Source organism: Vombatus ursinus, unplaced genomic scaffold, assembly GCF_900497805.2.
Source record: "Vombatus ursinus unplaced genomic scaffold, bare-nosed wombat genome assembly UNPS02014773.1, whole genome shotgun sequence".
Taxonomy (NCBI): Eukaryota; Metazoa; Chordata; class Mammalia; order Diprotodontia; family Vombatidae; genus Vombatus; species Vombatus ursinus.
The window spans coordinates 36,139,792-36,166,485 of record NW_020954551.1 but is presented as its reverse complement, the minus strand read 5'-3'; the positions used below and the strand labels follow the sequence as shown (position 1 = coordinate 36,166,485).

General features: G+C 43.1%; 1 protein-coding gene across 7 annotated transcripts in view; it reads left to right on the top strand.

Annotated features, from left to right (window-relative positions):
- The first annotated feature begins 574 nt into the window (after positions 1 to 574).
- The window catches only part of TAMM41 (TAM41 mitochondrial translocator assembly and maintenance homolog), a 35,470-nt gene continuing 9,350 nt past the window's right edge, over positions 575 to 26,694 (top strand). Inside the window, exons 1-8 of one of the 7 annotated variants that reach the window (XM_027863980.1) lie at positions 1,613 to 1,702; positions 2,021 to 2,087; positions 4,555 to 4,657; positions 7,436 to 7,528; positions 15,722 to 15,872; positions 19,583 to 19,728; positions 24,220 to 24,385; positions 25,740 to 25,802. In XM_027863980.1, the coding sequence (XP_027719781.1) occupies positions 4,643 to 4,657; positions 7,436 to 7,528; positions 15,722 to 15,872; positions 19,583 to 19,728; positions 24,220 to 24,385; positions 25,740 to 25,802 (634 nt within the window). In that variant the 5' untranslated portion in view covers positions 1,613 to 1,702; positions 2,021 to 2,087; positions 4,555 to 4,642. Of the gene's footprint in view, positions 740 to 1,519; positions 1,703 to 2,020; positions 2,088 to 4,554; positions 4,658 to 7,435; positions 7,529 to 8,234; positions 8,333 to 15,721; positions 15,873 to 19,582; positions 19,797 to 24,219; positions 24,386 to 25,739; positions 25,803 to 26,694 lie in introns of those variants that run through there. The other 6 variants (XM_027863977.1, XM_027863979.1, XR_003569245.1 and 3 more) reach the window with 6 other exon arrangements.

The following is a 26,694-nucleotide window of genomic DNA, read 5'->3' as shown; positions in this document are numbered from 1 at the left end:
ATCCACCTTGGAAGGTAGGTACTTTTATTTATCTCCATTTTGCAAATGAGGAAACTAAGGCCGGCAGACGGTAAATTAAGTGACTTGTCCAGTCACACACAAATAATGTCTGTGGTCAGGTTTGAATTTATGAATATGACTTATTTTGTGTATTGGTATTATTTTATAATGTTTGCTGTTGTTCAGTCCGGCTCTTCGCTTTGGAAGATACTGGAGTATTCTTTCTCCAGCTGATTTTACAGACGAGGAAACTAAGGCAAACAGGTTGAAGCCACTTGCCCACGGTAGGGCGTCTGATGTCTGATCTGAACTGCGGTCCGCCAGCCTCCAGGTCGGCGCTCTCTCCGCTGCGCCACCAAGCGGAACTGAAGGGGGAGGAGGGCGGAGTGAACCCGGGCGGCCCGCGCAGGGCCCCGGCCGCCGCGATCCTCCGGCCGCCAGGGGGCGGGGCGGGGCAAGCGGCGCCTCTCTTCTCGCCCGCCGCCCCCTCTCTTTCCCCGCCCCCCTGCTGGCGAGGAAGCCGGCGCCGCGCCTGCTCAGTGGCCGCTGCGTCCTCCGCCTGCTCAGCCCGTGGCGGCCCCGGCTGCCGCCGCACGCCCGCCAGGCCCATGTCATGTCGCTGCCGATCTCGGAGGTGACGTTCCGCCGGATCCTGGCGAACTTCCCCGAGAACCTGAGCCTGGCCTTCGCCTACGGCTCCGGGGTGTACCGCCAGGCGGGGCCCAACGGCAGCCGCAAGGTGAGCCGGCCCGGCCCCCGCGCGGCCGTGCCCCCATTGCTCCGAGAGGGACCAGTGAGGCGAAGGGAGGGGGCGGAGCCCCAGGCCTGGCCGGGGGTCCCTCAGCTTCAACGCCGGAGGTCACCCCGGTAGGAGCCCGGGTCATAGGCCCGCGTTCTTGGCTCGGCCTTGATGCCGTCTGGTCAGCGGGGCCCTGGTCCACCCACAGACCCCCCGCTGTTGGGCTTTGCCCCCCCCGCCCGGCCCCCTCCCCTCCCCCAGCGCGCCCCCTTCTCCCGGGGTCGGAAAGCTTCCTGCAAATGCGCATCTTGGTGGGGCAAGCAAAAGCCCCCCCCCCCCCCCCGTGCAGTCTGCAGAAGGGGGATCTGGTAGTCAAGGGGGTGGGGGTCATTGCCGGACACCAGGTGAGGGTTCTTCTGTATTCTGATTTTGTCGGACACTGCTGCTGTTCTAGGGGAACCTCTTTCTCAAGTAATACCTTGTGACCCTGAAAGGAAGGGAACAAAAAAGCAAAGTAAATCCACAAAGGACAAGAAAGGAAACTGAGGCCCATAGAGGTTAAGTGACCTGTCCAAAACCACACAGATACTAAGTATCAAGGGGCTGGATTTGAATCCGGGTCTGACTCCAGAGCCAGCAGTCCGTGCTGCCTCTAAACTCACACAGAGAGTTAGCCTACTGGGGATTTAAACCCAGATCGTCTCACTTCAAGGCCCTGAACAGATTTTTCTCACAGGTAACTCGCGTTCAACGTGGATCCTTTCTTTTTCCTCTTAACAGAATCTCATGCTGGACTTCGTGTTTACAGTAGATGACCCAGTAACATGGCATTCAAAGAATTTGCAACAAAACCGCAGCCACTACTCTTTCTTGAGATTTTGTGGGCCAAAAGTTATCACGAAAGTGCAGAATAACTACGGAGCAGGAATCTACTACAATACCATGATAACGTGTGCTGGTAAGGTGAGTGACCCCCGCCCTGTTTCTGATGTGGGCATTAAGCATCGTTAGTGTCATTATTCCTGGTTATGCGAAAACTCAGTAAATCTGATTTCCAGCTAAATTATGAATAAAGTAGGGAGTTGATTCCACTCACTAACTACAATTATGGTTTGGGTAAGTGGTAACATGGCCTGACTGAGAAGGAATTAGGCCTTTTACTTTGTCTTCCTATTATACTGTAAGGGTTTCCTCACTTTTAAAAATATTTGTTGAGATAACTGGAAAAAATAAAGTATCTGTCTTCAAGACAAATCTTTCTTCCTTCCTTCTTCTTTACAGGTAAGATGGACACCACCCAGGGCCTTGTGGTTCACACAAAGCCAAGGGATGCCTGCCTGGTCCTTTGGTATGTCACTGGTCAATCCCTATGTGAGCACAGGCATCTTTGCTTTTGGACAGCTTGCATTGGACTAGGGGGGTATATCAATCATAAAGTAAGAGCACCTCAACCAGTGGCAAGAAACTGGAGCAGAGATTTAGCACCAGAAAAGACCTTAGTGGCCCCCTAATCCAACTCTCTCTTATGTATTTATTTTTAAGCTTCCTTTATTTTAAAGATGAGGAAACTGAGGTACAGAAAGGGGGTGATTTGACCAAGGTCTCATTGATAGCAAATACAGAAGCAGAATTCAAACCCAGGCCCTCTCCCAGTCTAGCTGTCTTCCCTCTGCCACATTGCTTTGCTCCATACCCATGTGTCTTAAGCGTCCATTGCAAGTGTAAGGCTTGTAATTAGGACAAAGGAAGCCATAGCACTGTCCTGCCAGGAAAGCTGGTGTCCCGAGGGAGGCAGAGCCTGGGGAACCAGAAAGAGGCCAGCCAGGGCACGCCTAAGCCCTGAGGTTGGGACCCAGCCATGCCAGACAGAAACTGGGAGCACAGCATCCAAGGGTCAAAGGGACAGCAGAATATCTTATCAATAATAGCTGACATTGATATGGTGCTTTAAGATTTTCAAAACACTTTGAACTTTATCTCATTTGAGCTTCACAATAACCTTGTAAGATAGGTGCTAGAAGTATCCCCATTTTACAGATAAGAAAAATGAAGTACAGAGTCACAAAGTAGTGTTAGAAGCCGGATGCGAAGAAATGGATTGTTGAATGAGTGAAAAAACATTTTTTTAAATGTTTACTATTTACAAACACTGGAGATAGAAACAGAAAAGCAAAACAGTCCTTGCCCTTGAGAAGCTCACATTCTAATGGGAGAGACAGCAGATAGATAGCTGATTTGAGCTGCAAGTCAAGGCTCCTTCAGACCTGGTGTTCTGCACTAAATTGCACTGTTCACATAGAATACAGATCAGGGACTAAGAAGTCTTAAGATTGAGAGGTTAGGGCAGGAACCAATAGGCCAAGCACTCAGCTAGAGGGCCTGGTCGAAGAGGGAGGGCCTCAGCAGGGAGGCTGGAGCTCTTGGGGGTCCTTCTGGCAGCAGGGATATCAGGTCAGCAGGAATAAGAGGAGAGCTGGGGACTGAGCCACCTGTTAGCTTCAGGGCTTTCATAGTGTCTTTTTATGGAGGGACTCACCAGGTTCAAAGTTCTTTTCTCTTAGCCCTGTGAAGCAAGTTGTTTAAGTGTTATTATCTCCATTGTACAAATGAGAGAACTAATCCTGAAAAAGGTTAAATAATTGTTGCCCATTGCTACGCAGTGTTAAGCAGCAGAACTGGAACTGGAGGCAGGGCTTTTGAGTCCAGATCCAGGGCTTTGTACATTCTCTCTGCCGCCTCAAGGCCACTTTTGAAGGCAGGAATCCTTTCAGGGAAAGATGAGAGGTTTGGTAGTGAGCAAAAGGGCAGAAAGCAGAGTAGTCCCTTGTGACCAAAGGCTTATATGAGAAATAGTTTGTAAATGGCATTAAAGGTGAGTAACTGCAGAGAGATTACATTCTGAAAGTCATTTCAGTGTGAAGACATAGTTTTGGTATCTGGTGTTCTATAATGTGCCATCAGAAGTGATTCCAGAAGTCCTCCTTTTTTCGTCATCTTACAGCTATTAAAATATGTCTACAAGGGTAGAATTCTAAGGCATCTTAGGGATAATTTCATCCAATGCCCTTATTTTACAGATAAGAACATTGCTGTTCTGAAGGGTGTGCCCAAGGTTATATAGCTAGCTAATGGCAGAGACACAACCAGCACCCCAGTCTCCGGGCTTTCAATTTGAGGTTCTTTCCTCTTTACCAGCAGCTCATTTGAAGGTGGGAGGATTGGACTAGACACTAGGGCAGTGGTGGGGAACCTGTGGCCTTCTAGGTCCTTGGGTTCAGCCTGTTGACTGAGTCCAAGTTTTACAGAACGAATCTCTTCATTAAGGGGATTTGTTCTGCGAAGTTCGGATTCAGTCTAAGGGCTGCACTTGAGGACCTAGGGAGCCACATGTGGCCTTGAGGCCTCAGGTTCTGCACTCCTGGTCCTTCCAGCTCTAAGTCAATGATCCGAAGGAGAAATTTTGCATTTTCAAAATGGAGAAGTCAAGTTCAATTTAGAAGACTAAGACTTTACTATTCCATGGAAGCAACAGAATTCAGCGGGAAGGCATTGAACTTGGCTCGACTTTGAGCTCTCCTCTTGCCTCTGTGACCGTGGACAAGCCCCTTCACCTCTTGGGCCTCAGCTTTCTCCTTTGTCACATGAGCTCTTAAGCCCCATGTGGCTCTAGATCATATTGTAGCTACCATCTTTGTCATAATAAGTGATGCTTACAGCACTTGAGCCTGTGTAAAGCACTTCATACGTGTATTTGCCACCACGTAACAGTTGCTAAAAGCTGTGTCTAATTGCTGCTGGTTTCTGCCTATTTCCAGTGACCCATTGCAGGAGCCCGTCATTCTCAGACTCCTTTAGCATTCCAGGATAATAGCATAGAAGCCACTGAGTCACAGTAGATAAACAATGATGAATTTACAGGTGAGTGTCTCCAGCCTGAGAGCCTTTTAAAAGCTTGCAGAAGGCGTTCCCACCTCCACTCCATAGTGATTTCCACCTCTGCTTAGAGACTGCTACAGCTTGGCATGTTATAAACCCAATAAGGCCATTACCTCCATCGCTCTTGGGTTGTATATACTCTCTCTGCCCTTCACAGTACCTATAGTCTGCTTCTCTCACCATTCCTTGATATTGACGAGGGGCTAGGCAGGTGAGGGAGCCTTGGCCTACCCTGTACAGGGGCCCACACTGCCCTTTCTCACCTCCTGAGGTGCTCCCTGGAGCCTGCTGCCCTTAAAGATTCTGTACTTTAGCGACAAGAGCACTGGATTTGGTTCAGATCCTGCTGTGTCTGCCTGTGTGACCTGAAGCAAGTCATTTCTCTCTTTTCATAGCCAGTATGTGTCAGACACAGAATGGAACTCTGGGTTTTCCTGACTTTGAGGCTCCTTCTCTCCATTACATCAGACTCCAGCTCTGCCACAGATGATCATCTTAATGGAAATTATTTTTTTGTACCTCTAATATAGAACAGAGGTAGTCCTGAAAAGCCTGTTATAGAACCAAACACTATATTGAATCCTGTTTTTCTAGTAGTTTTCACATATATGAATTTATGAAAATATATGAATACAGCTTTATACTAGAAATATATATTAGTTTATGATTAACATACATGTGTATAACTATGGACACATAACATTACCTTCTGGATCTTGGTTTCCTCATCTGTAAAATAGGGACACTTGTCCTACGTGCCTCCCAAATTTGTTCAAAAGAAAGCACTATGTAAAGGGCAGGGAGCAATGTAAACATGAGTTCTTTGTATTATTTTTAGAACATGACATGGTCTCTGAGCCCAGACTTTTACACTGACAAAAGGTATATTCCCTGTGCTCTTGGGACAAAGCACTAAGCTTTGTCCCAAGGAACAGCACAACTGGCTGTTCCTCTTGTTCGGCATGCTGGTCTCGTTCACTTATACCACTCAGCAGGTTAAGGAAGGTCCCTGGCTTGGATTTTGTTTTTCAGAATGTCAGCTTGCCTTTTAACCTCCCCTACTCCATGCCCGCCTGCCCACCCACCCAACTGATCTGCAGTATCTCACTCAACTCATCATTGAGATTAAGAATACCAGTGTATCGTTTGTCTCCCTTGTAAATAAGCATACAAGGAAGCTCATTACATACACAAGAAGTCTCATTTCTCTCTGTGCCTTCTGTATTTTCTACCTCCATACTAAACTAGAGCCATTCTTTGTCAGTATCTCCCCCATCCCCCATCCAGTCATCCAATCAGAGGAAGCAGAATCCTGTCTCAGGGTTCTCCTGATTTCCCCTTTCAAAGACATCCCTCCCCACTTTGCCTGTGCACAGTAAGCTGGCCTTGCTCAGCTTGTCCAGGTCCACCCCAGCTGGCTTAGTCCTTGGTTCACCGCCTAACGCTCGATTCGTGCACTTCCTTTAGCTCTCTTCCCAGGCATTCTTTACTCAGGTGTACTTCTACCAGCTTATGTACATCCCAACCCTTGCATTGTGTAACTTTTGTTAAGACATTTCTAGATCTTCACAAACTAGCACCTGTAATTTCACATTAAGTTAGGCACTTATAATAATCACTTATCTAGATAGCTTTAAAGTATGTGAAGCACTTGCCCCGTAGCAACCTTGTCAGGTGGCTGCTGCCTACAACAAAAAAAGGGAAGCCAGGGGCAGCTAGGTGGTGCAGTGGATAGAGCACCGGCCCTGAAGTCAGGAGGACCTGAGTTCAAATCCGGCCTCAGACCAAACACTTGACATTTACTAGCTGTGTGACCCTGAGCAAGTCACTTAACCCCAGTTGCCTAAAAAAAAAAATTTAAAGAAATAAATAAAAATTAAAAAAAGGGAAGCCAACATTGGGGGAGAAAGGCTGTTCACAGCTTATTTCTGTTTTGTTGATTTGTTTTCAAAACGTATCTGCGTGGGATGACAGTTTGTTTTCACAATTAACATTGCCCTAAGCTTATCTTTAATTTGAAAACCTTTTCAAGTAATTTTACAAGCCCCAATAAGCACAACCATGCTTACATTCCTAGTACACAAGATTAGGGGCCAAAGAAAATAGACTTCCTAATCAAAGGTTTGTGGCTGCTTTTTGGACTTAGGAAGCCCAAGAAGAATGTTTTTGGGTATGAGGGTATGAGTGCAGCAAGACAGCCTGGAAGTATTTGTGGCTGAAAATAGCATTATATAAACTAGGAAGGATTATAGCCAAGGCTTATGCTTGTTATCATTGAAATGAGGTTGGCTGTAATTGTCAAATGTTTTAGCACTGATAAAGGGGAAATTTTATTTGCTAGAAAAGTATTTGCAAATCCAGAGATTCAGCAGAATGTAAGTGAAAGTTTTAATGTCGTGAAAATTACTATCTGTAGTGTGGTGAATTGGCCTAAGCTCAGAGTCCTGGGTTCTATATCTAGCTCTGTGACCTTAGGAAAGTCCTTGAATCTCCTTGGGTTTCCACGCCCACCACTGTAAAAAGTCTGACTGATCTGAGGTTGGACTAGGTCACCCCCAGATTCTAAGTAAAAACCAGCAAACGATTCCTGGGGCTGGTCATTTCACTGCTGCCCCTTCTGCTTGGAGATGACTAGAAGTACAGTCAGGGGTTTATCTGGACAAGGCGCTTTGAGGGTCCCAGGAAACTAACACGGATTCAACTCATGCAGTTTGTCTTTGAACGGGCTAATGTTGTGTTTTGCTCTTTTTTCTCCCACAGCTTATCAAATATGGGGTTATTAGCACTGAAACCCTAATTAACGATCTGCTTACTTGGAATACCTTATATGTTGCTGGACGTCTACAAAAGCCGGTAAGTGACTAAGCTGCTTTCTCCAGAAAATATCACTGATTGTAAAACTTAGAAATGAGTTCCAGGGATCCAGGTGGCCCACCTAGCTTTGTTACTACATTTTCAGTACTTTGCTCTCTATTTATTTGTTGATAAAGGTGGGCTCTGTAATCAGTTCAACAACCAATTCATGGAACATTTATTAAGCACCAGCTATATGCCAGGCACTGCTAATTTCTGGAAATGAGGACACAGAGGAAAACTCCCTGCCCTTAGAGAGTTTTTATATCCACTTCTGCCTAAAGACTCTGCATCTCCTTCCCCCACCAGAATTTATTTGCCAGAGAACCTATTGTATCCCCCTCCTGGGATCATTTTGTTTTTGTCTTCATGGCCTCAGGAGCAAGCACTGGCCAGGACATGGTAGACATTTGGTAACTACTTGTTGGATTGGATTGGATTGCATGTGGGAGACAGTGGCAGGAATTGTTACGGTAGGTAAACAAAGAAATGTGATAAAAGCTATAGGGTGTGTTAAGGGCAAAGGAGAGAACATAAGAGCTTGTAAAATGGGAAAGGGTAGAGAGCCTGGCTGGGATGCTGCTACACTCCCATGTCTGCTTGGTGTATTCCATGGAAATGTCCCACCTGTGTCTCAGGGAAATCAACAGATTTGCCCTAGTAACTTAGTATCTGTGTCAATGGAGCTTTCTTTCATTTAGGTTCAGTAACATGTAAATCGCAGAAAGAACTAGATGAAAAGCCTAGCCGTGGCTGGAGGAGAAAGGAGGCCAAGCTGGAGGGGAGCCTCACCTGGTGTAGGAGGTGAGGAAGACTGCTGGTAGAGCAGCTGTATTGTGGCCTCACTGGCCTGTCCTTTGGGAGACTCCCAGCGTGTAGGAGGTGGGGAAGACTTTGAGAATTTACTGCATGTCAGCTCCAGTGACTGACCTGGGTTTTTCCCTCCTCTCTGCCTTGTGATGTGGTGCCCCCAGAGTGCAGTCACGAGCTCATTTGGTATCTCTTGTGTCCTGGATATCTCCCCGATCCAGTCTGGCCTGCGCTTCTCTTCAGTCAGATAACACAGGATCCATCCAAGAGGGGACTGAGCATTGACAGTATGTCCTGCAGATTCAACCTAAAGCTGCATGTGGGACTGACTCCACGGCTAAACTCAGTTTCCAGTTATTTTGGAAGATAATAGACATCTTCCTGTCACGGGCTCTTTGCACATGTACAGCAAAAACATAAACCCAAACAAGTAAGAGAAGCTAGCTTGTATTAATAAAAACGAAGTGTAAAAGAAGTATTCCTCAGTTGTTAGAAGAGAATTCATCCCTTTACAAAGAAGAAAATGATTGTGAGCAATCCCAAGGAGTCAAAAAATGGCTGTGAGTCTCTGAATATGTGAGTCCTGCCCCTACGTGGCAGCACATGGAGCTTGAGCTGACTGGTGACCTCCACCCAAAGTGGAACCTAGACCTTCGGAGGGCATGGCTGGTGGTGAAAAGACAGGCTTGCTTGCAGTTCTTTGTGAGAGGAAGGAGATTGAATTCAGCTGTTTTGGCTCAAACGATTCTGCTGTCTCCAAAAGATTCTTGACTTAGAGCTTGTTGAATAGATAGGAGGCTTGGTAGCTTTGGAAATGTAAAATATAAAAAGACATGTCTGGAAGCATCTGGTTGAACAGAATCAAGTGTTTTAGAAAAGCAAGGTTTGAATTGGATTTTGTTGCTTAAAACACATTTTGCCCTTTGATTCTAATTTCAGAGATGGTTTATTTTTGCTTTTGCTTGGTCTTCTTTTGGCAAGGGTTCCTTATACTAGCCTGAAATTTCTCAGCCTGCTGTCCTTTTTGTCAGGAAAAAAATATAAACAAATTTAAATGTTCAAAAAAATGTGTTGAATCTTTTTGTAAATCAATCCTTCACTAATGTGAAGAATCATAACCTAATTTGTCTGGTTTTTTAATTTTGGGAGATTTATGGGTTTTTTTTTTCTATAATGGGAAATGTTTTTTTCCCAAAATAACTTTTTTGACATATTACTTCTGCTGAAACGACTTCTTCAAGTGCTAGATATTTCATAGAATCAAAATTTTTGAGCCCCAAGAAGACTTTGTCTACTCTAATTATCATTCTAAGATCCAGACATTATAAAGGGACATTCCCATTTAGGACTCCAGTCCAGTTAAATTCATTCATTCAACTGTGTATCTAATGAGTTACATTTTCCTTCTTTTACCTGATAATATGTAGCTTTTGTGATTTTCCTGATTTAGATAGAAAAGTCTCAGTAATAAATACAAAGAGCATCGTCCCCGAGAGTGGTAAGAGTTGCGGAGTAAAGAGACCAGGGCTTCAGGTCAAGATTCTCTCTCCACCCAGCAATGGGACCTTGACTGTTATTTCTTCTCTCTCTTCCTCAGTCTTCTAGATGGTCTCTGAGATCCCATCTAACCCTAAAATCCTCCCTTAGTAAAGCTTTTGTCTTTCACAATTAGAATCTTGTGCAGTTTTGCTCATGGTCTAAATGGAAAAGTCCTGAGCAGTGAAGCTGTTTGCTTAGTGGTTAGGAATTGGACACTCACTGGGGCTCGGGCTTTAGTGGTCTTGATGACTGAAGCATTGTTGCCCTTTGAGCCAAGCTCTTCACGTAACAAGGTTGAAGAGGAAACCACGTGTGGCTTTTCCCTTTTCCTGTGTTCAGACGTGCACACCCATCTCTTAGTTCATTTTTTAAAATAGCCCCAAGTAGAGTAGTCCCACCCTCCCACAGAGATGTTCTTCAGCGTTCCCCAGGCAGTTCAGGTCAGGACATCTCTAATGAGATACAAATAGCTATTCACAAATAGGAGAACTCGGGTTTTTCCTAGGCCTCCTGGACAGCACCTCAGGAGGTCACTGGCTTTTCACTCTGAACACCACATGGCAGTGTTGGTAGGCCAAGTTCCCATTTCGCCTAACATTGAAAAACGAGATCCACACAATGGCAGAGTCGTCTAAATTTGGCTCTTTAAGTACAGGCGCTTTATTTTTCACAATCTTAACCTTTAAAAAAAATTTGTGATTACCCCTAATTCAAAAGAAAACTTACAGAAGAAACGGGTGTTTGTTCAACAATGTTAAACATCAACAACAACAAAAAAAACCTCTCCCCAAAAGTGCTACCTTGTTTTGTTTATCTAATGTTAATGGACTAAATATCTCAGTGTCATTGAGTTTGTGGAGGAACTAGGCAAAAGAGAAACCAGGAGAGGTAGCATGATGTCATGGGAAGTTAACGGGATTACAAATTTCGGGTCTGACTTCTAGTGCCATCCTGACTTCTAGTGCCATCCTCAGTTGTGTGACTTAGAACAAGCCTCCCCAGCACTCTGTCTGAGTACAGGGTACTCATCTGTAAGGTAAAGTTTAAGGTTAGAATCCACCTCCAAGCAGCCTGCCAGCTCTAATTCTCTGAGTCTGAACCTGATTTGGAAACACAGGATGTTATCCTGACTTCCAACTGACTCATATGTCCTTAGGCAAATGGCACTTTGAGTCTATGACTTGGTTTTGCTATTTGTTAAATGGTTGCTTTTAAATCCTTGTAATTGCATAAGTATCTTTTAAGATTGTCTCATTGTGGCCTGTAGGTGACAAAATTTTTACCAGGAAAGTACAAGTTCTGGCAGGCCCCACCAGACTGGGAAAGCTTCGAATATAAGCCTGGGAAAGAACTCAGAGGCTCAGTCTAGTTAAAGTTCAGAGAAGTTCATCATTAGAAGGTCATCCTTCAGTCTAAGTTGAATTTTTTCAAACACACTAACTCCTGCAATCTGTTTACTAAGATATTGAGAGGATTGTGATTTGAGTCAGTGAAGGGAGTATCTATGTCAGTGAAATCCCAGGTCCCAAATTCAGGAAAGGGCAAGTAATGTAATAACAATAATAGCTAACATTTCAACTGTCTAGCTCTTTAAGGTTTATAAAGCACTCTACAAACATTCTCACAACTTTAGGAGGTAGGTACTGTTACTATCTTCATTTCATATTATGAGGAAACTAAGGTTAAGTTACTTTGCCCAGAGTCACACAGTTGTTATTTGAGGCACTATTGGAACTCAGAACTTCTGACTCCAGGTCCAGTGCTTTATCCACTCTGCCATCTAGCAGTAGTTTATTATTGTAAAACAATTTTTTTCTTTTAAAAAAATTCTATATATTTTTATACCAAACTGTATCTGTGTTTTCTACCCTCCTATGACAAGTTCAAATAAAAGTGAAGCCAGGCCGCCTGTTCCTCCTGATTTATGTAGCCTTTTACTTTTATGCCCATTTTATGTGAGCCTGTAAGTCCTACCCTCTCCACCCTGAGCCCCTTCCTTCCTTGACTAGTGGATTCTTTTCCCCCTTGAAAGCATTTTGTTTCCTTGAATTTCCTCTTTAACCCTTGTTGACAATGGGCTTCTGAGCTGATGCTTGTCACTGCTTCCTCATTAAAGTACAAACACTCCATCCTTGTGTAGTCCCTTCTAATTGCTCAGACATTTTTGACTATTTTTCTGAACTCCTTTGTTTGCATTTCAGAGTTTCTGCTCAGCTCTGATCTTTTATCAGAAAGATTTAGAAGTATTCTGTTTTAAGGTCCATATTCCCCTGTAGGATTATCTTCACTTTTGCCAAGTAAGTTATTCTTGGTGTAAACCTATCTTTTTGCCTTTTGGAATATCTTCTTCCAGGGTCACCACTCCTTTTTTAGTGGTAGCTGCCAAATCTGTGTGATCCTCACTGGCTCCTCAGTGTTTTAACTCATTCTAGCTGTTTGTAGTATTTCTTATCTGGCTTGGAAGTTCTGAATTTTGTCTATAACTTTCCTGGGAGTTTTGTTTTGTGGTTTCTTTCAAGTAAGTGATTAGGGAATTCTTTCTATTTCTACTTGCCTGCCACTTCTGAGAGATCCTAGGTGGTTTTCTTTTATGATTTCTTGAACTATGTCTAAGTTCTTTTATTTTTTTTTTTTAGTCATGGCTTTCAGGTAGTCCAATGATTCTTAAATTGTCTCTCTATCTGTTTTCCATGTCAGTTTTTGATATGAGGTACCTTATAATTTCTTCTTTTTCATTGTTTAAAAATGGAAATCATTTTCATTAGCATTATTGATAAGATCTTGTCTTAATGATAGGATTGATCTCCTGTTGGCCTTGGATGGGGGAATTTGACATCTAATCACAATCTTGGTCATCTTAATTAATTTGATTCTTCTTTACTGTAGGAATGACAGGGTCTAGCTTCAAAATGAAAGGTTGTTTTTTGTTTTGTTTTGTTTTAAATAATTCATTGAGTAAACATTTATCAAGTGCCTGCTATGTGCCAGGCACTATGCAAAATTCTGGGCATACAAAAGACAGTCCCTTCAGAAAAGCCTAGAAAGATTTCAATGGACTGATGCTGAGTGAAGTGAGCAAAACCAGGAGAACATTGTACACAGTAACAGCCACACTGTGCTATGACTGACTTTGATAGACTTAGCCCTTCTCAGCAATGCAAGGATCTAAGACAACTCCAAAAGTCTCTTGATAGAAAATGCTGTCCACATCCAGAGAAAGAACTTTGGAGTTTGAATGCAGATTGAAGCATGTTATTTACCCTTTTTTTCTTCTGTTTTGTTTTTGTTTCTTTCTTGTGGTTCCTCCTATTGGTTCTAATTCTTCTTTACAACTTGACTAATATGAAAATTAAAAAAAAAAAAGACAATCCCTGCCCTCGAGGAGCTTACAATCTTAACAGGGGAGACAACATACAGACAAATCTATTCACAGCTAGCTCTATACAGAATAAAAAGGAAACAGTTAACAGAGGGAGGGCACTGGAACGAAGAGAGATTGGAGAAGGCTTCCTGTGGGATTTTAGTTGGGACTGAAAGGGATCCTGGGAGATCAGTAATGGGAGTGGAGAAGGAAGAGCATTCCAGGCACGGGAGTCAGCCAGAGAGAATGCCTGGAGCCGGGAGATGGGGTGTCATTTGGGGAATAGCCAAGAGGCTAATGTCAGTGAATGGAAGATTACATGTTGGGGGAGTAAGGCTTAGAAGAGTGGAAAAGTAGGTGGAGGCTAGGTTATGAAGGGCTTTAAATGCCAAACAGAGCATCGTGTATTTGTACTTGCAGGCAATAGGGAGCCACTGGAGTTTATTGAGTAGGAGGGTGACATGGTGAGGCCTGCATTTTGGGAAGATCACTTTGGTGGCTGAATGGAGGAAGGATTGGAGTGCGTAGACTTGAGGCAGGCAGACCCACCAGCAGGCTATTGCCGTAATCCAGGTGCAGGGTGAGGAGGGCCTGCATAAGGGAGGGGGCAGTGTTAGAAGAGAGAAGGAGGCTTCTTCGAGAGATGTTGCACAGGTGAAATCGGCAGGCCTTGGCAACAGTTTAGACATGGAGGGTGAGAGATTGTGAGGAATCCAGAATCACTCCTAGGTCGTGAGCCTGAGGGACGGGGATGATGGTGTTGCCCACTATAATAACAGGGAAGATAGGACGGGTAGAGGGTTTGGGGAGGAGATAATGAATTCAGTTTTGGACATGTTGAGTTTAAGATGTTGGGCATCCAGGTCGAGATATCTGAAAGGCAGCTGGAGATTCGAGGTGGGAGGTCAGCAGAAGATGGGGCAGGAAAGGTACATAGATCTGGGAATCATTAGCATAGAGTTGATAATTAAATCCACTAGAGCCAATGAGATCACCAAGGTCAGCAATATAGAGGGCAAAGAGAAGAGGTCCCAGGACAGAATCCTGAGGGACACCTATGGTTGAAGAGCATGATCTAGAAGAGGATCCAGCAAATGAGACCATGGAGGAGCTAGATAGGCAGGAGGAGAACCAGGAGAGGGTATCTGGAAAACCTACAGAGAAAGAGAGTATCAGGGAGGGGAGAGTGATCGACAGTGTCCAAGGCTGCAGAGAGGTCAGGGAGAATGAGAATTGAGAAGAGGCCATTAGATTGGGCAACTAAGAGATCACTGGTAACTTTGGAGAGTGCAGCTACAGTAGAATGACTGGATCAGAAGCCAGATGGTGAGGGGTTAGGAAGAAAGAGATGAGTGAAAGCGGAGGCACCTGTTGTAGGTGGAAGTGTAGCTCCAAAGGGAAGAAGAGTGATAGAATGATGGTGAGCAGGGATGGAAGGATCAGGTGAGGGTTTTTGAGAATAATAATGGCTTGGAACAGCTAGGTGGCACAGTGGATAGAGCACTGGCCCTGGACTTGAGAGAACCTCAGTTCAATTCCAGCCTCAGACACTTGATACTTACTAGCTGTGTGACCCTGGGCAAGTCACTTAACTCAGATTGCCTCACCAAAAAGCAAAAACAAACCAAAATGAGAATAGTAGTAGCTAGCATTTACATAGCACTTTAAGGTTTGCAAAGCACTTTACAAATATTACCCCATTGGGTCTTCACAACAGCCCAAGGTGGTTGGTGCTGTTATGATCCCTATTTTACAGATGAGGAAACTGAGGCAAACCAAGGTTAGTGACTTAACCATAATCACACAGCTATGAAGTGTGGGGGCACGATTTGTATTTCAGTCTCACTTCGGTCCAAGTGTTCTCTCTCCTCTGTGGTGCCACTTGCTGTTTTGTAAATTCAGAACTTTGACCAATCCCACACTGCTTGTTTGAGGATGTAACTTAAGGGATGTCATACTGGTTATATCTTACTGCTCTTTGAAAATTTTATTTTGAATGTAAACACCAAAAAAGGATCATTGCCATGGCACATAGCAGAACATAAAAAGAGGATTCCCTGTATCTCCATTTCATACTACTTGCTTTTTTTTTTTTTTTTTTTTTGAGGCAATCAGGGTCTCGTGACTTGCCCACGGTCACACAGCTAGTAAGTGTCAAGTGTCTGAAGCCAGATTTGAACTCAGGTCCTCCTGACTCCAAGTGTGCCACCTAGCTGCCCCACACTGCTTGCTTTTTATAAAATATGTAATACATTTTTCACATTACTTTACAACTGTCCTAATTGTCTGCGGTTTCTTCTGAACTTCTGCTCTCACACTGGTTGGTGTAGAAGTACAGCCAGTGAAAGGGGTGGGGTGGGAGAGGCAGAGTTCAGGGAAGAAAGAAACAAGCTTCCGGGTCCTGAAGAAAGGAGCAAGAGGGGGAGGAGGAAGGAGAGACACAGACCCACATCAACAGCCCTTGTGCCCTTGTCCATCCTCAGGTGAGAATCTTGAGCTTGAAGGAGGACACTGCGCTCCGGGCAGCCCTGGAATCAAACCTGGAGAGTGCCGTCACAGCAGCTTTTCTCATGCTCCCAGAAAGCTTCTCCGAGGAAGACCTCTTTGTGCAGATCGCCGGCCTCTCCTACTCCGGTTAGTGCGTGCTCGCTGCCAGGCAGGTGAGCGAGGCCTAGACTCGGTGGAGCTGTCTCAACTCTTCAGGTGCCTCCCCAACCTTGGGCTGCAGCGGCTTGTGGCTTCATCACCCTTCTCCCCCTACGTGCTGCTGCATCTGCATTCCCCTCCTATCGGTGCATACCCATCATCAGGGACCGTGCCTCTTCCATCCTTGTTTCCCATTACTGCAACACATCCCCTTGGTTCTTGTGGTTGTCTTACTCTCCCTTACACACATCCTGCCTACATACCTTTCTCCTTGATTTGGAGGCCACCCAGATGACACAGTGTATAGAGCAGTGGGCCTGGAGGCAGAAAGATCTGAGTTTAAATCTAGCCTCAGACACTAAGCTCTGTGAACTTAGACAAGTCATTTAACTTTTGCCTCAGTTTCCTTAACTGTTAAATGAGGATGATAATAACAGCACCTACCTCCTAGAATTGTTGTGAGAATCAAATAATCCTTTGATTATTTGTCAAGTGCTTAGCACGGTGCCTGCCGCATAGTAGGAGCTATATAAATCAATGTTTGTTCTTTTCCCTCCCCTGCCTCTGGTTACAGTGTGGTGTGGTTGGGTGGTCTTTAGCTTTGGAGTCAGGAGACCTGGGCTTAAATAAATATATACAAGGTAATTTCACGAGAAAGATCAGGAACCAGCCTCATATAGAAAGTGGTACCTGAGCTTGACTTTAAAAGAGGTTCAGGATTCTGTGAGATAGAATTGAAAAGGTAGTAAATTCTCAGTGTAGGGGGACCACCACCCAAGCAGCAAGGCAGGAGGCAAAATGTTATACAGCTAGTAGGCCTGTTTAATTGGAAAAGAGGGGTAACACAGAATAAGTCTGGAAAAGTAGGTGGCAGGTTTTGTATTTTAGCCCCAAGGCAGGAGGGAGTCACTAACGATCTTTGAAGGAGTGAGGGTTGGGAAGACTTCTCTTCTCTGGGATTTGAACCCAGGATGATAGATAATGTCCCTCCTAGCTCCAAATCCTGGGGCCTCCATTCTAGAGAACCTCTTTCCCTTCCACCTACTTACCTACCTGTATGCCTTTTAAGGGCCATTCAGGCTCCTCCTCCTAAGTGAAGTCTTCCAAATGGGCTCGGTTTCAGTTAGACCCCATTCATTTTCATTCCTCTTCAAGCACATATAAGGTGTACCCCCCACAGATTAGCTTCTAATTATCCTGACTTCTCGATTATTAGAGCTATTGCTCACAGTTTCATATGTTAGCACACATTCCTCATCAATAAAATGAGGTGGCTGCACTTGATGGTGTCCAAGGGCCCTTTCAGCTCTAAATGCCACAATTCTGTGTGATCTCTCCACCTAGAGAATAAGCTCCTTGAGGACAGTTGCCCTGGGGGCAGCCTTCTGTTGTGGGCCCCACAACAGCATACATAGGTGTCCAGCTCTCATGCTTTCCTACCTTAGTTGCAATAAGCCCAGTCTGAATTCATGTGGGGCAGGCGGATGAAACATGGGTGTGTGTCTTCTGTTGCTTCTGGCATCTCCCAGAATCCAGAAGCACTGATGTCTTATGTAACTTATACTTTTATACCTTTCTAGGCTGAAAAAAAAAACAACAACAAAAGCTATCTTAGAGTGACATTGATAGTGTTAAAGACAGAAACCTGGGTCAAATTAGATGACCAGAAATCAGGGTGGCCACATGCATTTGACCAGGACTGTCATCACTACTGCTATTGTATGGAACCTTAAGGTTGCACAGGAATGGCTCTCATGTCAGGTTAGAGAACAGATTTACTCTGGTTGCAGATTCTAAGCCTTTTCTAGGAGTGAGACAAAACAAGAAGCTCTCAGCTTTGTGTTCAGGGGCCAGGGGAGTAACCATTGCCTGGGAGAGGGCACATCCCAATGTGCAAACATGTCCACATCTCTGAATTTGAGTGATCTTAGAAGTTAGAGAAACACATTCTTTTTCACCTTGATGACAGTTTGTTTTCTAGACTCATAGACCTAGAACTCTAAGATACTTTAGAGCAACAAGGCCCAGAGAGTTAAGGTGGATTGCCCCAGGCCACAAGGCAGGGCTTTGACTCAAACCTGACTCAAACCCAGCACTTATCCGCTGCTGTGCTGCCTCTTTCTGTCTCATCATCCCATTTGACACTTCAGATGCTGCAGTTAATTGACTTATTCTGAACTGAGCATCTGTTTTACAGAGTGTTTCTTAGTAAATTTGTATTTTTTGGCAAAGCTGAGCCTTTGCTAAGCTCCCAAATGAAGCCTTTTTTTCCCAGAGGTTACTTTTTAATTAGTCATTTTTAGGGTATGATGGAAGAGTACTTTGCCATAGCAGGCTCAGTAAATCAGCAGGGAATTCATTCCCTCTAGAGCTGACACAAGTGAAAGCCTTTCCTCACAAAAAGAGCTTTTAGTTTTTTGCATTCCCATATACCATGAGAAAGGGAAAGAAAAACTGACTCCAAACCATGTTGATATTCTCATCAACCATTTCTTTCCCGAGTCCCTCCCACACTTGGTGTCCTCTCTAGAGCAGTAGGAATGTTTTTAAGTAAGATGAGGCAATGCTTCAAGCTTTGCTAGAAACCCTGGTTTAGATTGGCTTTGTCCAGATGACAATTAGTTTGCCATGCTAGCTTATGTTTTCCTGAACTGTTTCAGTTTTGAGTGATAGAGATGTAGTAAAACTATCGGAACATAAAAAAATAAACTCAGAAAAACTAGCCACTCATTGCTTATCTGTCATGATAATGAAAAACACTGACTTTCCTGTCCCCACCTAAGGCAGAGTCACAAGGTGAGCTAAACATGAATCTCTCTGAATGTCTGTATGAACGCTGCTGAGTGTCTGTCTGGGTACATTCCCAAATTGCATATGATTGGGCTTTTAGATTGCCATGTGTCTTGTAGTTGGGGATTTTCCTAGTATGAATAATGGAGAGGTAACAGTACAATTGAAGCGTAAACACCAGTTTTCAGTATTTCAATGATACTACCTTTGGTTGCCTGTGGGTCTCTGGAAATGAAAAACTGCATCTTATGTTTACTAATGGTCAACATTGTCTGTAGGCTCCTTCATTTATTTGGTTCAGAGAAGACCATTAATTAAGCCATGCTTTCTTAGTGACATTTGTTGGTAGCTGAGCCACACATCACTAAGCTTTTTTGCCCTGCAGCAGTTTACAGAAAATGATTCCAGCTCTTTAAATATAGAATGTCTTCCTACCTCTGCCTTCATTCACTCTTCTAGGACATTAGTTATTTTAGTTTTAAATGTTGCTTTAAAAAAAGTATGTCCTGTGAAGTCTGAGCTCTTTTCTTTATGGAAACTTTGTGGTTTTGTTTTGCAGACTGAAGGGGAAAGAAAAAGAAGAGCACTTAGAATTCAGTATTATTGGTTGGGCCATTGATTTCAGAGTTTGGGTAGGGGGCACAGTCATTCACTGCACTGATCTTCCCTTCCCCTTTTAGTCTTTTTTTTCCCCCTGAGGCAACAGAGTTAAGTGACTTGCCCAGGGTCACACAGCTAGCCCCTTCTAATCTTCATCCTCCTTGTACTTTGACCATTCTTTCAGCCAGAGAAGGAAGGATTTGTTTTGGTAGAGAAACCTCAGGGTGGATGTGAAGATGAACACCGAGGTTTTATGTGTTGCAGCCTTGATTTTTGCTTTGAGGGCTTTTTCCTTTTGTTTTGACTAGGTGACTTTCGGATGCTGATGGGAGAGGAGAAAGGGAAGGTGGTGAACATTGTGAAGCCCAACATTCCTCATTTTCGTGAGCTGTATGGTCAGATTCTCGTCCAGAACCCCCAGGTGTTGTACAAGCAAAATCAAGGCCAGCTCGAGGTAGCGTGACTGTACTTCAGTCTGGGTGTTCCTTCCACATGGGTGGATCACAGCCTGTCTTTGACACAGTAGGTGGCCTGACATGTATCACCTTTCCCCGCCTGGTGATGGGTCTCTCCAGCTTGGTAGGACTTGGCAGAGCCTGAGAAGGCGAACAGTATGATACCCATAATACATGTGAAGTTATGCAGAACATGCTTCCATAGTAGCCATGTTGCAAAAAAAAAAAAAAAAAAAGCAAGAACCATAAAGTAAGGGAAGAAAGTTGGCTTCAATCTGCACTCAGAGTTCATCAGTTCTTTCTCGGGAAGTATTGGATAGCATTTTTCATCACGTGACAGCATATTCAGATGGCTCTGTGGTCTCACTGGTGTGGGTACTCCTAGCACTGTTACAGATTGTAATATAATCATTCAATATATTTTTTTTAGAAAGAGAATGGACTTGTTGTTAGTTAGTGAACTCCCTCATTAGACGTATTCAAAGATTTATGTCCATCTATCAGGGACGCTATGAAGAACCACCCTTCATTGCATTTGGAAATTAGCCTAAACCAGCATTTCCCAGACAATTCTTGGATACATGAGAGGCTTCTTTAAAGGCAAAAGTTGTAATGGCAGATGAGCATTTACACAACTCTGCCTCCTTTGCTCTCCATGTCAGCTACAGTCAGTGTCCGTTCAGGAAGTGTAAGGAACCTTGGAAATTGGTTGAAATTGATCACATTGCTGATGGATCACTTGGTTTCTGTTAGTTGAGAATCAGTCTTTAAATAAGTCCATTAAAAAATGGCTCACAATTATTTGATGGTCAGTCTTTCTCAGCCTAGTGCATGCAAATTAAGCAATATCCACTTATATTCATAGATGTTATTGTGGCAGCACAATTCATGGATATTGAGTAAAACTTGGGAATTTGAGTAGTCAAGATAACCAGAGCATTAGTAACCAAGGTTATGATAATAAAATTAGTGACTACAAATAGTTTTTAAATATAGAATCCAGATAATTGTGACTACCTTACAGGGTTGTGAGGATAAAATGAGATATTTGTGAATTGCTTTGCAAACTGTAAAGTGCTATATAAATGCTAACTATTATCTCTAATTTGGGTTTGCTGCTAATGATCAGGATGTGAAGTGTGTTATACCACCATATTTTTTAAAAAATACTTACATACTTATAAGTTACAAAAACATTTACAAACAAAACTCTAAATTCTTTAAAGCAGAATGTGATGATCCCTAAACATTGCTGCTAGGTAAACTATAATACATTGTCTTCTTCAAAAGAAAGGAGTGATATTAGTTACTTTCTATCAGTTCTTTATGTTTCAAGATGAAAAGATGTGACTAGTTTGCCATATGTACTGTTAGAAGGAGTACCACCTGTGCCAGTGAGATCACAGACGTACCAAAGAAGAGAATTCATACGTTAGGCCCAAGTAAAGGACGAACCCTCAGGTTCCATGGACCAACTGTCCTGGTTCCTGAATCTCTCTTCTCACTCCCATTGAGTAAAACAATTCTCAAGTTAATGTCACTGAGGACTGAGCCCAGCAGAGGTAAAGGCACATGTGGACTGGGGGTCAGGCAGTCTGGACACTAGTCCTAACTCTTCTAACTTGTCATGTGACTTCAGACAAATCTTTTAATCTCTCTGGATCTTAGCCTCTTCATCTGACCAATGAGAAGACTAACCAACTGAGCATAAGCCCTCTACCAACCCTAATCTGCAATAGGCCCATGGTGTGTAAGAATAAGTTATTATGTAACCATTCTCCTGGTTAAAAAAAAAAAAAGTCTTGTCTCATTGTGATATGTAGGTGACTCTGGATTCTTGGAGGCTCTGCCCACCGAGCACAGGGTCCTGACAAACCTACCAAACTGGAAAGACTTCAGATACAGGCCTCATGATAGACTGTGTGTCTCTTGTCCTAGGACCAGCCTAGCTTAGCTCAGAGAGGCCCGTCACCTGGAGGGCTGTAGGGTGATGACTTTTTTTGGCCACAGCTTCCCTTGAAGACCATTTACTAAGATATGGAGGGAGAGCCCATCCCCATGAAGTCCCGGGCCCCTCAAGTACAGAAGCATGAAGTGGTCATGACGTTGGTTCTGAATGGATTCCTTTCGCAGGGTTTTTTCACCTAGGCCAGTGATGGGAGCATACGTTTATATGCACTTGTAAACTCGGGCATTAGAACCAAAAGGGACCTTAAAGAGCTTAGAGTCCAGGCTCTTCACTTTGCAGCTGGCAAAACTATAGCCCAGAGTGAGCAATAACTTACTTTACCAAGCAGGTACCAAGGCTTGGCCAGCTCACCCCGCTCAGAATTGTTTGTTAGATCATTCTCTACCAAGGAAGTACACAGAGAGCAAAATAAAGCAAATAAGTATCTTTCAGTGCTTGGCTTTTTGTCGTTTGAATGGTTCATATTTAAACTTACTTAAGCAAGATTTAATAGAGTGTGGACTCATTTAAGATGGCTCATTTAGGACGATTTTAATCAGGATTGATATTCTTAAAATAGTAGACTCAGCATTCTCTGTATTGAAGAATCATTGAACCATATATGGAATAAATCTCCAAATAAGACTCTAAAATTCAAATTATTTCTGTTTTGATTTTAAAACCACAATGTAGTATAAATTTGAAGAAAGTAATAACAACAACAATAATAATATATATGTTCAATTTCCCGTTAAAGAATTCTTCTGCTTGTAAAGGTCCATTGCTTTTATGGTGTTTTTGAAAGTTATTTGGTTGTGGTTAATGTGTATGTGGTGGTGTTCTGCTGAATTTTCTTTACATCTTTTTGTCTAGGTTTTCCCATAGCTCTTTATGGTCTTCCCATTTGCCCCTTTTTGCAGCACAGTAGTACTCCACTCTATCAATATGCATGATTTATTTAACCGTTCCACAATCATTAGACACTTGGATTTTTTTCTAGTTTTTCACTATTACACATAAAGAGAGCTGTGTTGATTTTCAACAAGGGCATAAAACTGAAAAATTTTCACTGTGGTTTGTCCTTTACATGTTATAATTTCTTTACTAAATTTGTAACTCTGTTCTGTTCTGTATATGGAGAAGAAACAGTTATTAATTAGCATTTAGATAGATCTCTCATGTCATCACTGGAGATGGCAACTTCAGGCCTGCCCATCCTATCCATGTCCTTCCATGAGTTTGCCTTGGGGATCTACCCAACATGTTTGATAGAGGCCTTGCTCAATTTTTCTTACTACTGTAAGATGTCATTGGTGTGTGTGGGCTATCCAGCAGTTGACCTTCATTTTACTGTATGACTAATCCATCTTTCTGGTCAAACATTTCTCTGATGATATCTATTACTCTGGTTTAATCAGTTAAATAAAAACTTCAGGAAGAATGAATAATTTTTAAAAATTAGAATATGACTATTGATCTCTTATCTTTGAAGTCATATTTCTCTTCAGGAATCCAGTTTTATTAATTCATTCAGCAAATACTAAACACCTACTATTTATATGACAAAGTTATTTCTTGGTGCTGTGGTGTTCTGGTAATAAGTTAGGCACTGTTTATGTGCTCCAGGAATTTGGTCCCTACAGGAGCTTTACAATCTAGTCAGTTTTGTGATAGCTGAGGGGTATAGTTACTGCACTCCTGATCTTTGACATAGTGCCCTGCAGCTGCACACGCTAGCCCTCCTCTTTGCTTTGGAACTGTGACCAGGGCCACTGCTCCCTTGTGACCAACCATCAGTGCTCCTCTCCGTCTTGGGACTGTAACCCAGAACTGGGTAAGGGCAATAGAGTTGTACCCAGCGCAGGCAAGGGTTCCCTCTCATCTGTCTCTGAGCTCTTGTCAGATTGCGTCATCATCTCTGGGCTGAGAGCCTCCAAAGCTGCTGCTGCCGCCGCCGCCACCACCACCACCACCAAGTGTGTGGGCTCCAGACAGACCTCCACCCCAGTGTTACAGACTTCTCCTACCTACCTGTTAAGCTTTCTTAGGCCAGAAAAATATCTCACTCCAACTTTTTATTGGCTTTGCCACTCCAAAATTTGATTTGAGATGTTATTTTAAAGGTGTTTGGAGGGGAATATTGGGAGAATTTATCTAGCTGGCTCCCCCTAATTCACCATCTTGGTTCCACCCCACCTGAAATACAGTATTTAAGAAAATAATAATCAGTTCCAAGTGTCAGGTATTTACTAAGCCATGATGTCAGTCGTCTTAACCTTAAACCTGAAGAACAGAACAAAAACTGACCTTTGAAAGGAAAGTGTCTTTTTTTTTCTATAGATATGAAACAATATGGAAAAATAGCTTTATTGAAGGGTCCCCATAATTCTCTACATTTCTGCACTCAGCCTAGGAGTCTTATTCTGAGGGGTGGGTGTTGGCATGTTTGACAGAGTAGCTTCTAGAGCTTTGGTTGATTGGCTTCAGAACACTTCCCTGATTGACTTTTTCATTATTATTATTGTTGTTATTATTAACTCAGATAGATAAAAGCCCAGAAGCCCAATTCACTCAGCTAATGACTTTGCCAAAAACGCTGCAACAAGAAATAAGTTATCTTATGGACACTCCAGGGAAAAACAGAGATGTGGAAGAGACTTTACTGCAAGTGGCTCATGATCCTGACTGCGGGAACGTGGTACGGCAAGGTAGGTTTTTTAGTTTGTCATCAAGGGAGTGTTGGCCCTGGAGAAGAAAACAGCTTATGAATCATATTTTCACTTGATCATCTAGAAGGGAAGCATCCTTTCGATATTATCTCTAAGAAGGAAAGAAAGCATCAATAATTGGAGGTTGTTCTTCCAAACGTACATTTCTTCCCACCCCTTTTTGGAAGGGTATGTAATATTCCACACTCATGGTCCCCCCACTTCTGCAAAGAATTGGAGGGAGATAACTCTTATGTCTTCCTGTGATTGACTTAAAAACAAGAACTATATTAATGTGTTCTAGGAGCAGTCATCTGGGCTAGCAAATGGATACATTTTTATGATGATAGATCCACGACTTTCTTCAGTGAACTAATAATAATGCCTAATGTCTCAGTAATAATATCTAAGATTTATAAAGTATTTTAAGGCTTACAAAGTTCTTTGCAAATATTGTCTCATTTGAGCCTTACTACAACCCTGTGAGGTGGGGGCTGTTGTTTCCGTTTTACAGATGAGGAAATGGAAACTGAGAGAGTTTTAAGTGATTATCCAGGGTCACATAAGTAGTAAGTGTCAGAGACAGGGTTTGAACTCAGGCCTTCCTACAGCCTTAAAAATATTTCGTAAACTATGACTAATGCCTCATATTAGCTTAAAAGACTAATATACAGTGTAAAATAAAGCATTAGAAACATATTTCCTTCTCAGGATGTTAATTTTACTTCATCAGATAAGCCAGGAAAAAAACATGAACCTGAAGGTGCCCCACTTTCAATGGATGTGTTGTATTTTCATTCATAGTTATTGAGATACAAGTAACTGCTATTGCCATTATCTCATATGAGTTGTAACATGTATGAGTATTACCTCAGTAAACACTGCCAAATTTTCAGAGCATATACTCAGATAAATGAGGACCTACTCTGAATTTGTATCTTTTGAAGCATTATTAAAAGTCATTGGACAAATGGGGTTTTTTGTGTTGTTTTTTTTTTTAATCTCTTTTCATGACCCAGTTTGTAATTTAATAGCTGTTGTCTACTCAAATCAAAGAAAGGATGAAAATACTGTTTTACCTTCAGGACTGGGCTGTTTTGGTTTATGGAGTTTTTGTTGTTATTTTGGGGGCAGGATTTGTTATTTAGCATCCAGCACTTAAAGCATTTAACAGATATTTGATAAAGATAATTGAATGAGGAGCCTTTAACAGATGTAAAATCTGTGTGACATTAAAACAGAAATCACTTTTCCTAATTTTATTGGGCCCATGGCAAAGCATACTCTCTTCAGTTCGGTCTTCAAAGCTTTTCAAATGACTAACATCTGTGTTTGATATTCTTCCTGGGTACAGGACTTTCAGGAATCGTGAGACCTTCTAGTGTAATGCAGAGCACCAAAGGCATCCTAACAGCTGGTAAGAAAGAACTTCGGAAACCCCAGTGTGATGCAGCCCTTGATTTCAGGGGCAGCATTGCCACTGGTCAGATGCTTATCGTTGCTCGTTTCTCATTCCTTCGTTAAATGCCTCCTTGGTCATGCTTTGCGTCAGGTGGCACATTGGGGAAGCCCCAAAAATGGAGGTCAACTTTGAGAAACTACGGTGGGATACCATGACTCTAGTCTGCTAGTCTGAGGAATCAAACAGTGAGAGGTGACATTTGAGGGCCTGGCCTACACATTACAAGTTCTACATGGCTTTCCAGAGAATTGGTGTCCAAAGCAAGGGACATGCCAGAGCCCCAGGAAGTATATAATCAGCTAGTTAGAGGATGGGAAATTAATAAGCATTTGTTAAGTGCCTATCGTGTGCCAGGCACTGTCCTAAGCAAGGAGGATGGGGGCGGGGTACACCAGTATCCTGTCTCTGCTCTGGAGGAGTTCACAAGAAATACAGGGGGGTCAAGTGGACATAATTAGCAGGAGGAGGGCACTAGCATTAAAAAGGGAAAGACAAAAACTTCTTGTCAAAGGTGCGATTTTAGCTGAGACATGGAGATGAGGAGGGAGAGAATCCCCAGCCGGTCCGAAATCAGGTGATAAAATCTTAGGCAAGGAATATTCAAGAGGCCAGTGTCAGAGGACATGGAGAGGAGGAAGATGTAAGCAAGCTAGAGAGGTCAGAGGGGAAAGGGTTTAAAAGGCAGACAGAAGGTTTTCTATTTGATATAAATAGGAAACCACTAGAGGTTACTGAATGAGGAGGTGACATAGGGAGATGGGTCCCTCCCCTGGTAGTCGGTCACATACTTGCCTCCAGCACAAGTCGGCCATTTCCTTTACCTGTTACTGCTTAGAATTCCCCCCGG